Source organism: Sceloporus occidentalis, unplaced genomic scaffold (assembly GCF_023333645.1).
Source record: "Sceloporus occidentalis isolate IW3139 unplaced genomic scaffold, rSceOcc1.0.p SCAF_1, whole genome shotgun sequence".
Taxonomy (NCBI): domain Eukaryota; kingdom Metazoa; phylum Chordata; class Lepidosauria; order Squamata; family Phrynosomatidae; genus Sceloporus; species Sceloporus occidentalis.
Window position 1 is genome coordinate 316,014,920 of NW_028316981.1, and position 13,237 is coordinate 316,028,156.

At 42.6% G+C, this 13,237-nt stretch overlaps 1 protein-coding gene across 6 annotated transcripts in view; it reads right to left on the reverse strand.

Moving 5' to 3' along the window:
• LOC149324245 (ubiquitin-associated protein 2-like) overlaps positions 1–13,237 on the reverse strand; it is a 120,080-nt gene that overhangs the window by 20,164 nt on the left and 86,679 nt on the right. For 5 of the 6 annotated variants that reach the window (XM_089498007.1, XM_089498005.1, XM_089498002.1 and 2 more), the window contains 4 exons: positions 12,746–12,812; positions 10,574–10,766; positions 5,164–5,255; positions 1,694–1,744 (listed from right to left, as the gene is read on the reverse strand). In XM_089498007.1, the coding sequence (XP_089354133.1) occupies positions 1,694–1,744; positions 5,164–5,255; positions 10,574–10,766; positions 12,746–12,812 (403 nt within the window). The remainder of the gene's footprint in view (positions 1–1,693; positions 1,745–5,163; positions 5,256–10,573; positions 10,767–12,745; positions 12,813–13,237) is intronic. The other variant, XM_089498006.1, reaches the window with a different exon arrangement.

Here is a 13,237-nt window from a genome sequence, read left to right on the forward strand (position 1 = left end):
GCCTCTTGTTATTCTGTAAGTTCTTTGGCATCATTTTCTTTTGCTTCATCCTTTATTTCCTTTGTTACATGCCCCTAAGTTTTCCCATTGACTTATATACAGGTGCTATCAAAATCCATAATTTTGGCTTCCAAACCTGCCCTGGACAAATCATAACCATCACCAACAACATACAATGCGTGAAGTCAATTTACCATCAGGTATATATAGCATTTTATGTCATCGTTGTGGGTTGTTATGACTCTGACTTATGACGACGCACTCCTCAGGTTTTCTTGGCAAGGTTTCTTCCAAGCAATTCTGTCATTCCCTTCTTCTGAGGATGAGAGAGTGGGACTTGCATAAGGGCACCCAATGCGATTCCCCAGTGGCCAAATGGGGATTTGAACACAGGTGTCCAAGAGTCCTAGTCCAAGCTATAACACTATGAGGGCTCTGTATGTTACAACATTTTCCCTTAATTTCAGAAGATGGCATAGTGGTTTGGGTTTTGAGCTATGACTCTGGAGACCAGGATTCGATTCCCAGCTTGGCCATGAAACCCACTGGGTGAATGGGGCAAGTCACACTCTCTCAGCCTCAGGGAAAGGCAATGGCAAACCTCCTCTGAACAAAATCTTGCCAAGAAAACTCCATTATAGGCTCACTTTAGCATTGCTGTAAGTTGGAAACAGCTTGAAGGCACACAACAAAAAACCACACGTTATTTTACATTACTTTCTATTCATTTCATGGCTACTATATGTTAGTTGTGATTTGTTTCATTTTAAGAAGTATAGTTTATTTTGTATTATTAGCATTATTTTATGAGTCGTATTTTGTTTTTATGTGAGCAAGTGTGATTATTGGTTTGAATGTGGGACTGGGACTGGGTTTAAATCCCCTCTTGGCCATGAAAACCCACTGGGTTTCCTGCATGTTTAAATATTTGAAGGAATGTCATGTTGAGAATGGAGCGAGCTTCTCATCTGCTGCTCCAGAGACTAGGACACAATCTATGGATTCAAATTATAGGAAAAGAGATTCCACCTAAACATTAGGAAGTCCTGATGGTAAGAGCTGACAATGGAAGAAACCAGATTATAGAGTCGCGTCTCCTTTGGAGGGTTTCAAACAGAGGCTGATGGCCGTCTTTTGGGATGGTTTTGATTTGGATTCCTGCATGGCAGGATGGAGTTGGACAGGGTGACCCTAAGACAACAACAGACTTTTCAGCAGCATGTTCTTGGAGATGTCTGATGTGACCACAGTGAAATATACTTTACTTTAACTCACTCTGTAGGGGGTTGCCTTCAGAAAATGCTCAGAAATTTCAAATAGGTCTAAAATGCTGGAGCCAGGCTGTTGACTGGGGCTGGTTACAGACACCCACTAGGTGTCACAAAGAGATGCAAGGAGGTTGCACCGCATCAGGTGATGTCACAATGGCACCCACGGCGCAGCATGTGCTCTTAAGTGTGAAGCTGAGCCATCTCTGAGGAATGCTTTGACTGTGTCTTCCTGCATGGCAGAATGGGATTGAACAGGATGGTCCTTGTGTTGTCTTCCAGTTCTATGATTTGATCCCATAATTTTATGGAAATGGGAACCTTATTTGCCTTTTCAGATGATATCAATGTGTATGTAAGGGTTCTTCAAAAGAATATCAATCTGCCCCATTAGTTTCTGAAAAATATTGGAAAACACTACTTACCATAGGCAGCCTGGACTGCAGCATTTGGAGATCATCATAACCATAAATCTGCTTGAAGATTTGGGGGGGGGGGGGGGGGGACACAGGCACAAAAACATTAAGACATTCCTCAGTTTAACAACCTAACTAGACATGTTCTTCAGCTTTAATCCAGGGCCATGAATAAGGTATTAAGATCACCAGAGTTTGCTGAATTTTTATCCACAGATTCAAGTATTCACAACTTGCAAATATTTTTAAAGTATTTAAATTCAAAAAAGCAAAGCTTGGTTTTCTCATTTTTATTTAAGGGATACCATTTTACTATGCCGTTATATTTTACAGGACTTGAGAATCCGTGGATTTTGGTATCCACGGGGGGGGGGGGGGGGTGGAGGTGTCCTGGAACCAAACCTAAATGGATACCAAGGGCCCACTGTACATCTTGGTGAGCACTAAACATATGAAGAACCTCAAGGCTAGGACCAAGCTGGACTTTACAGCAGTAGAAGCAACTGTAAAGAGGAGTGGATGCTGTATCTGCTGCACTTACTACTGCCTCGGACATTCGCAGGGTACACCTATCCCTTTAGGCCTTTGATTCAAAGAGCGGGGAGAACAGTAAAAAAGAAAAGCACTATTCACCCTGGAGCTTCCTGGGGGTGCAATTGTGCATTTGTGGGCTGGATATTTGGAGCATGCAATGGGAAGCTTTGGGTTGTGCAGTTCCCCCACATTGTGACATATGACAGCAGCTTTGACTTTTTGACCACAGAATAATGTTATCTTATATCAATCAGTAATTCTAAAGGGTTAGCATTAATGTAAGCTTATATATTATTGATATAATCTTTAAAGCACTTCAGCTACCTTAGCTTCTGGTAACCTTTACAACCCAATAAGGTCAGAGCCCCTACCTTCCTGTGCTGAGTGGGGGAACACATGGTAATATAACACAGGATGGCTTTAAGGCCTGCTAGAAAAGATGTATGGTAGGAGGTGGACTTCCATCTCACAACTGCAGACAGTGGTCCCTCCACATTCACTGAGGTTAGGGGTGAAAGACCCCTGCGAATGTGGGGAAAATGCAAATTAAAAAAATACCTTTTGAAAAATCTTTAGGGATCTCTGAGTCCTCCAGTGTAACCCTATGGTCAACATCTGCCAGAAGTTGATTAAAGAAGTATGCTGGATGATTCCCAAATGCCTAGAGAACTGTTTTCTCTAGGAAATTCTAGGTTCTCCAGTACAACTCTATGGTCAACTTCTGGCAGAGTTGCACTGGAAGACCTAGAGATTGCTAGAGAGAATATATTAATCAAACCCACAAATAATCAAATCCGCAAAGGTCAAAGCCGCAAATGTGGAGGACGAACTGTAGTTATGAAATGACTTGGATCTGTAAGTTAGCAAAGCCAGAATGTGAGAGTGCTTTGCTAGGTCAGGACAGAAGTACACTGTAGTTAAAAATTCCAATTCCATTCCTTAGCAACATCAGCTCCAAAGCTATGGCCTGCAATTTAGTGAAAGTGGTAACCTACTGAACTACTAGAGTCAAAGGATGTTAGCAAAGATTAAAAAGGACAGTTCAAAGAATTACTATGCTCAGGATAGGGACGCTAAGTCAATACAAATTCAGTTTCAGAGGAAAAAAGGGTCAATATGTAATGACTAATGACTAATGGCTCCCAATTAGCTTCCAGGCACAGTACAAGGTGTTGGTTATTGCCTTTAAAGCCCTACCTGGCTTGGGCCCAGGTTACTTACGGGAAAGCATCTCCCCATACAATCCGCCCCGCACTCTTAGAACAAGTGGGAAGAACCTGTTAGAGGTGCCATCATCCAAACATGTTTCCACTTCCCAAAAAGCTTTCAGTATAGCTGCTCCTAGACTATGGAATGGATTCCCAGAGGAGACTCGCCTTGTTACATCCTTGGAGATTTTCAAGAAGGCGGTAAAGACAGAGCTCTTCTGCCGCGCATATCCTCCTGACCTTTTATGAAGACCATTGGTACAGACCAAGAGCACCTGACCCCGTGATTGATTGATGGTTGATGTTTTATGTTTTTAGCTGTGGTTTTAATTGTAATTAATGTTGTTATATTACAAGTGCTTTTAACTCTGTTGTGATCCTGCCTCGATCCATTGGGAGAGAAGGGAAGATACAAATAAAAACTATTATTATTATTATTATGACTAGGCCTGTTTGCAATGTTGCTACTCCACAGTATGTCGTTACTGGGTCTTTCCAATCTTGCATAGCATGAAGCCTTGCTGCTAAGGAGTAGGAGGAACTTCAGAGCATATGTCAACGAGATAACTATATTGGCCTGCTTTAGTAAAATAAGAAAATAGGAAAAGGAAGGACCTAGTAGCACCTTTGAGACTACCTGACATATTTTAGCAAAAGTGTTTGCAAACTGTCTACTCTAGGGATGGAGCAAACAGGAGACAAGCTCCACGTGCTCTAAGATGGGCAACTGTTTATTCAGTGTTTAAAAAGCCCAAGTTTTAAAAGTTTAAATACTGGGTTTTTAAAATACTGAATGAACAGTTGACCGTCTTAGAGCACTTGGAGCTTGTCTCCTCTGTGCTGCTTGGCTATGCACTTCCAGTTCCTTACCTATACTCCAGGGATAGGGATGGGGAATTGTGGTGAGGCTGGGGCCCGCATTTAGGCATCTGGAACTACTTGGGAACTACATGTTTTTAAAATAATTAATTTTAAAAACTAAATCCAGCCATTTATAGAATACTTAATGTTAACCCAGGAGTGGAGTGAGGGGCTGGGTGGAAGGAAGGGTAGACAGCATATAGGAGTGATGTGATTAATTAATCTGGGAATGGAGTGAGAGAGAAAGGAGAAGCGGGAGGGAACATTTGGACATTTGGTTTCGGCAGCAATTGTTTTAAGTATTGGAGGGCTTCAGAGGCTTCGAGAGATGCCCTTTTGAATCTGGCAAGCCTCATATAGCCCACAGGCCTCATTTTGCCCACCTCAGTCTACTTCATTAGGTTCATGGAGTGGAGCTTCTGTGAGGACATACAGCATATACAAAATAGCGTGAGTGTGCATGTGTGTGTTAAATGTAATGGAAATCCAAAACAAGTTGGTATGATGGTGGGGTTTCAAGTATCATCTTAATGATGATCATAAAGAGTAGTTACACTGGTAACTACTCATTTAATGTTGCAGACATGAAAATGTAGCATTATGGTTAAACAAGATGCTATTATTTTGTTTTTTAAAAGTTAATTTTTTGTGTGTCCATACTTACATCTGGTTTTCTTTAGTATTAGTTTTAATTTTTATATGCCACCTGGAGTCCCCATTTTGGGGAAAAGATGGGAGATAAAATGAATTAACAAACACTACTGACACTTTGTCAGGCTGTGTTTCATAGCTTGCCCATTCAATCCCCTCTGGCCTAGAGACACCCTCTCACATCCCCCCCACAGCCTTACCCCATAATACAAGCATACAGCTTACTGGGTAGGCTGGTAGAAGTCCTCCAGGTCCCACAATGTACTGGTTATGTAACAAGGGCGGCACACCTTGAGGCAGGTTGGGGGGTGCTTTGCCTGTGGAGCCAAAAGAAACATCTTTAAAGACAAGCTGTTAAAAATAAGTACGAGGGCAGAAAAAGATTTTTTATATAGGAAACAGTCACAAAAGTCTGAAATATGCTTTTTGAGGAGCTGTCTGTCAGTCTTCCAAGTCATCAGTGATCATGATGTTGTCATAGTGAAGAGGAGGAGATTGGAATTAAAACCAACCAAATTCAGTTTCCACTTTTCCTCCCCTTCTGCACCATTACTAGCACTCAGGATGGCTTCCCTCTCTCTAAAAATTCATTAAGCCACTTAGAGGTCTCTTTGCAAAATGTACATTTTCGCCAGGATTGCAGCTGCCTCATCTTTTCTGCCGGGATTTCGTCCACGTTAACCATTCCCCATTCTCATCTTCTCTGCTTCTTTATCATGCCCTTCTTGTCTTTCCTTCTTGAGACTGCAAAGGGACAGATTACTTTGTCCTCCTCTGGGACAAATTCTCTATGTTGTAATTTACCTGCAAGATCATCAGCTTGACATGAGAGTAACTGAGAAGCAGTTTTCCTCCTAGATCCAATTTTGGATATACCGCAGCTGGGGAAGTTATCACTAGCCTTCCTGGTGAGTCTCCTCTGCCTCAAAATGAAACGCTACCTCCGCGGTTGATGGGCAACTCACTCCAATCTTGTTTTGTAGGGCAGCTCAACATACACAAGCTTCAGTAGGTTTCTCTCCATTTGGGGGGGGGGGGGGGTAGCCAAATGCAAGGAAATTTGGACTTCCGTTATGAGATGTCAGGTATACATAGGCAACAGTTAGGAGAATAGATGTGCCTTCTTTCAGCTCTCTGCTGACAAAAAAAAGATGTTTGCCATATTTTGCTAAACATAATGAGAAAATGTGAAGTCGAAGGCTTTCATGGCCAGCATCCATGGTTTTTTGTGGGTTTTTCGAGCTATGTGGCCATGTTCTAGAAGATTTTCTTCCTGACGTTTCGCCAGCATCTGTGCCTGGCATCTTCAGAGAATGCTTTGCCTGGAAAAATTGGGTGTATATATACTGTGTGAGCCTGGGAATGGAGGAGTGATTTGCATGTGTATTGTTTTGTGATGATGGCTGGCCTCAGGCTGGGAGGCTAATGCAAAAGAGGATTAGTCTCTGCTAATTGGTGATCATTATCTGCTGGGAAAGCCCCTGACTCTGAATGGTTTTCTATTTGCATTTGCTGAGTCCTTATTTTGCTATTCCTCAGGACTGGTAGCCAAATTTTGTTCACTTTAAGGGTTTCTTCTTTCCGGTTGAAATTATCCAGATGTTTGTGGATTTCAATGGCTTCCCTGCTCATCCTGACATGGTAGTGGTTGGCATGGTCCAGAACTTCAGTGTTTGCAAACAGTATTTTATGCCCAGGATGGTTTGTGGCATGTTCTGCTATTGCTGATTTTTCTGGCTGGCCCAATCTGCAGTGTCTCTCATGTTCCTTGATTCTTGTTTGCACACTGCGTTTGGTGGTCCCTATGTAGACTTGTCCGCAGCTGCATGGTATGCGCTAAACTCCTGTGGCTGTGAGAGGGTCTCTCTGGTCCTTGGCTGAGCGAAGCATTTGCTGGATTTTCTTCGTCGGTTTGTAAACCATTTGAAGATTGTGCTTCCTCACCAGTTTTCCTATTCTGTCTGTGACTCCTTTGATGTATGGTAAAAATACCTTCCCTTTGGGTGGCTGCTTGTCTTCACTCCTCTGGGATTTCCTGGGCCTGGCAGCCCTTCTGATGTCTGAGCTGGAATAACCATTAGCCTGTAGAGCCCGGTCCAAGTGCTTCAGTTCATCTTCCAAGAAGTGGGTTTCACAGATGCGTTTTGCTCAGTCTACCAGTGTTTTGATTGTGCTTCTTTTTTGTTCTGGGTGATGGTTGGAGTTCTTGTGCAGGTATCGGTCTGTATGTCTGGGTTTTCTCTATACTGTGTGACCCAAACGTTGGTTCGGTTTGCAGATGACTAGGACATCCAAGAATGGCAGTGTTCCTTTCTTTTCTTTTTCCATAGTGAATTGCATTGTTGGGGTGGATGTTGTTCAGATGGTTCAGGAACACAGCCAGATCTTTTTCTCCATGGCTCCAAATGACACTTTCACCATTTTGCATTAGCCTCCCAGCCTGAGGCCTGCCATCAGCACAGAACAATACGCATGCAAATCACTGCTGCATTCCCAATCTCACACAGTATATATAGACCCACTTTTTCCAGGCAAACATTCTCTGACGATGCCAGCCACAGATGCTGGTGAAACGTCAGGAAGAAAATCTTTAGAACATGGCCACATAGCCCAAAACCCCCACAAAAAACCAATAATGGGAAAAGTTTAGTCCAGTACTACTTTAAAGGTAGATTTTTTCTGCTGAGAGCAAAGCTGCTCAAACATTTATGCTGAAAAAACACTGAACTCAGGCAAAGAGCAGGTGGAATCTGACAGTAAAGATTATTCTTCGCTTTCTGCTCATTTTGATATAACTAAGGTCAGATGTATCGGAATGTGAACTGGCACAACTTGCCATATTCTGAATCAACCTGGCTGAGATGAATATGTATCCAGTTTCCTACCCGAGTAATGAAGGCAGGAGGGGTCATGAGACCATAATCAGCACAGAAAAGTGCTTTCATTGTGGACTCACAGGTGTGGTGCACAACTAAGTATAAACTAGACCTGCTCTCCACACTTTGGTGCTACTGGTGTGGTGACTGGGTATGACTGCAGTTGTATTTCCCACAAATAAGGAGAGTACTGAGTTAATGAAGGATGACGTAGAAAAAACAAGGAAAAATCTTGGCCTCATATTTCTTGGAAGGTTTAATGAAACATAGGCCTGACCGTCTTCTGGAAGTGATGCAGGATTTCTCTGCAATTGTGTTAAGTAGCCAGGAATAAACATAAGCTAATCTCAGCAAGGTAGTTTTTATAATTAATTTTAAAATAATTATTTTTTAATATATAGCACTCTGCTCAGGTGCCAGACAAAAACAGCAAGATAAAAATTTAACCAAAGTATTTTGTTAGTGGCCTGTTACCAAAACAACAGGGATTGATTCTACTGAAGTAACATGTTCTCTCTCTCCCTCTCCTTCTCTCTCTCTCTCTCACACACAGGGTTTGAAACAACTGGTTTCCCACTTCTTGGGTCTAAGATCATTCCATGGAGAGATCTTGATAAGCAAACTTGCTCCTTGAAAACCAAGCCTGAAAACATGAAGCTGCTTAAGAAATTCTTCAATCATCTCTAGTCCAGTATTGTCTACACTGACAAAAGCAGCTTTCCAAACTCTTGGGTTGGTAACAGATTTTTTTTCACCAGCCCTGCAACATCAGACCCTTAGACTAGAAAGGCTCTCCATGAAAAGCATGTGATCTACCATTATGTTATGGCTTATGCTCACACTGTCTTACCCAGAGGTTGGAAACATTGCTTTATTTGATGGCATTCCCAAAATAGAGCCTAGATACCCTAAAATAGTGGTTGCTCAACCTTTAGTTCTCCATTTGTTTTGGACTTCAGGTCTCAAAAGCCCCAGCCAACTTGCCAACAGTCAAGAATTATGGGAACTAAAGCCAAAATATTTGAAAAACCAAAGGTTGGGAACCACAGCCCTAAAAGCCATCAATCTGATATTAGAAGCTAAGCATGGTCAGGTCTGGTTGGTACTTGGATGAGAAATCACAAAGGAATACCAGGTGATGTGGCCTGCATTTCAGAGAAAGGTCTTGGAAAACCACTCAAGTATTCCTTGCCAATGAAAACCCTAAGAAACTCATGCAGTCACCATAAGTCATATACACAGATGAGATGAGAGGTAGCAGATATATGTGACTTGAAAGCACATATATTTTTTCCAAAATCTTGAAACAGCATTCAGTTCTGATCACAAATCAGTAGAGAAAATACACCTTCCCTGTTGGCTGGTTGCCTCTTTTCAGAGCAACTAATGTGGTCCCCGCACCACAACCCACCAAATGTATTCTGCTGCATCCACCCAAGGAGACCAAAAAGGAAAAGGACAGGTTGCTTACCTGTAACTGTAGTTCTTCGAGTGGTTATCTGTGAATTCACACAAATTGGTTTTCCTGCACCTGACCCATTTGTGTGATTCACAGAGACCATGACGAAGAAGGACACAGAGACCATGATGAAGAAGGACATTTGTTGTGGTCATCTGTGAACACTCAAATGGGTCAGATGCAGGAAAACCCATTTGTGTGATTCACAGAGACCACAACAAAGAACTGCTTGTTCTGCTACCTCTCATCTCATCTGTGTATAACAAGTTGGTGAAATTATTTAAAGCCCTAAACCACTCACAACTTCAATTCCCAAAGAAGCACTACTCTTATGCCCAAGTACTCTTATGCCCTGCCCAAGTACTGACTAGGAACATATATTTCCCTTTGTAACTCACCAATGGGAGTAAATACTTTTGTGTGAGGACATGGGAAATGACCTCTGCACTTGTCAAAGGACTGAAATCTGTTGGAGGGGCATGCTTCTATTTCCCACCAGTGGGAGCAACACACTGAGGGAGGACAAAGCAGCAGGACTCTCTGATGTGGTGCCCTGGTTATTGAAATACCCTGCCCAGAGAGGCTTGACTGGCACTGAGATGGCTACATTTGGTACCAAGTTAAAACATGACTTTTTATTAAAGCCTTTTGGAACTAATGATTTTATCCAGTTTGCACATATACAGGATTTTAACTGTTTAAGCTTGTTTTTATTTGATAGTTTAATATCTTTCAAAGACTGCATATATTTTTACGTACACATTAAAATGTGTTATTGTTGGTTTTATTGCACACCAGCATGAGATCCTTGAATTTAGGGTAGGATAAAAATATTTTAATAAACAGAATGAACATATGGACCAATAGTTCTACGTACATTCTGCTAACAGAATTATGGAAGTTTTGCCTTCCAATTTGTTTGTCTGTACACATTCGCTCTACTACCATAATTTCAGATTTTCAAGTAATTGGGAACATTTTAGCCAGAGCTCTGAAGAAGGATTTATATGCAGACCATTCTCTTTTTGCTCAACCAGGAGGGACAATATTTGTTTTTTACGTTAAAAAATTTAAATATTAGGCAGAGGGTATTCCCCATCAAATATTGCCACACATTAAAAAGGCAGGCAACTTTATTTCACAGGCCACTTGCACAAAGTATGCTAGAAAGGCAAAGTCTTTTAGAAAAAGCATAGAACTTCTCAACGCTGTTATAGCTGGATGAGAGGTGCCCAACGGGCAGACCTGCAGACCGAAGTCCTCTCTGGCTATATCCACATGATCAGTTAGTATTGCGAACCTGAAGACACTAAAGGAGTTGCCCGGGTGGTGGGAGCTGGCAGAGACACACCGGTCGCATTCAGGCCAAGGGTGTTGGTAGTGCTGGCCATGCTGCTGGTCATGGTGGAGACTGAAGAAGTGGTGGCCAAGGTTGCCGCGACTGAAAAGGTTGAGGAGGGTGGGAGCACAGTGGAGTTCTCAACACTAGCATGCTGGAAAAGACATTTTAAAAAACACATACAAAATAATCAAGAGATTAAAGAGTGAGCAGGGCAGGTTTCAACATAAGAAAATATCAACTCTGTAAAAAGCAGCAAATAGTAGGCAGAGGTATTACAGAATGGTTTTCTGCAAATGTATCTTCCTCCACCTGACTTCCAATGGAGATTAGATGAGGAGAGGAAATATGGGAAGCTAGGAGGCTACATTTGCTCTCCAGGAGACCTTGTGGATAGAGGTGTTGCTGTTGTGTGCCTTCAAAGTCACATCTGACTTACGGCAACTCTATCACAGGGTACCCTTGGCAAGATTTGTTCAGAGGGGGCTTGTCTTGGCCTTCCTTTGAGGTTGAGGGATTGTGACCCAGTGAGTTTCCAAAGTCGAGTGAGGATTTGAACCCTGCTCTCCAGAATGAAAATCCAATGCTCAAACTACTACACCACACTGATTCTCATGACTGAGGTAGTTATCTGCCAATGTGCCTTCCTCCACCTGATTTCCAACAGAGGCTAAATCAGAGGGGCAAATGGGGGAGGTTAGGGGGCTACATTAGCCTCCCTAAGAGATCTGAGAACTACAAGGCCTCTCCCCTGCCAAAATCCATACTTTGTCCCCGAATCCCCACCCCCAAATAAATGTTTTGGCATACAAATGCCTCCTACTGGGCAAGGGAAGCATTTTTGATGTGTCTGAGGGCTGGGCTGGGCTATTTTATGTCCACAAAAGGCTTTTCTTAGCAACAAGGAATGCCCAGAAGTCACTTGTGACTCCCTCTCTCCTGCTGGGGGTTTCTGGCAGGATGACATGCAATCTGTGGGCCACACTTTGCCCATCCTGAGTTAGATGGACATTGAACAATTCAAGGGGAGTTTGTCTGGTAACTTGCAATTTGGGAAGATGTATATCTGATTATCTCTATTTTCTGTTTATTACAAAAATGTTCCCTTCCACAAGATGGAACTGGAGGACAATCAGTTATGTCTTCTTCATCTTTTTTTAAAATTTCTAATAAAAAGTCTGTTATCAATCATGTGGAAGCACTTCTGAGAAATTATAGAATTAAAAGAGATTTCTTGTTTCTGAGTGCGGAATCCACAACAATATGTTGATTTATAAACTCATCTGAAATGTTTGGAAACAGCTTTAAACACAAAGCAGACATGACCAAGATGGGGAATCAACGCAATCAAATTTTTACCATTGTCACATATGACACTAGAGTCCCTACTGCTAGCTAGCATCCAAGCTGGCTCACTGACATGGCCCCTACCATTGTTTAATCTCCTTAGTTGCTGTTTCTCTAACCTTTACTTTGGCGGGATACAGACCACCCAAAAGGGCGGTCTCCCGCCGCCCTCGTTTGTTGCGCGAGGGAGCTGCAGTGGACAAACCGTGCGGCTCCCTCGCACAACAAAAAGAAGCCGCAAAAAGCGGCTTCTTTCTGCGGTGCCATTATGACGTCACAAGGCGCCAATGGCGCACTTGCGGCATCATGAAGACGCCAAGACGTGTGGACGCTAGGCGTCTGTCACGTCAAAATGGCAGTGCCCATGTGTATACGGCACCGCCATTTTTACACCCTCGTTACGTGCGAGGGGCAAGGCGCGTCAGGAAGCGCCGTCCCTCGCGCCTAATGACAGCGTCCGATAGGGCCCGTCTATACAGCGCCTTTGAAAACAGTACCCCCTTTCTTTCTTCATTGCCTTCCCTTGTCCCCACCACCCACTCCCTTTTTTTAAAACTATGAAGTAAGTCTTATTAACAGGCAAATATCTCAGTCTTGAGATACAGATGAAGGGGAAAATTATTCTGTAATATTTTAGAACTGGAATAGAGACAAAGACGTTGTGCTGATACAAGAGCAATGCCTCCTACTCAGAATCAAAATAAAGAGTCTGCTTTCCATCTCAAAACAGGTTCATAGTTTTGAGGAGGACACTTTAGCAGCCCTCCAGGCATGCAAAGGACTTACCGGGTGTGCTGCAGATGAAGACAGTGCTGAGGCAGAAGAGAGGCTGCTCTGATGATCAGAGAGGGAGCTGGAAGAAAAACAAGCATGACATACAGTCAGCTCACATCTGAGCATCTAATTATAAGTTGCTGTTTCTCATCTCTCTCAACATTACAAGCAACAGTGAAGCAGACAGAAACAAGCAACAGTTCAGGTGGCTGAGAGTTAGGTAGGCTTCCATACTGGCAAGAAAACCAGCATATATAAAACACTGGCAAGCATTTGCCCGCAACATGGGTAAAAGCTAAACTTGGAGGGGAAACATAGGTATACATTTAAGTCCTGTCCCCAAAGTCCTACTCGCCCGTTCGAGAGACTTCTGTGTATTCACAACATGAAGATATGATCAGAGATTGTGTAGGTCAAACTGAAAATGCATTCAGCAAAACACACGACATTCATTTGATCTCCTGACTAAACAAACAAAAGCTTCAAACCAACATCATCTCAACA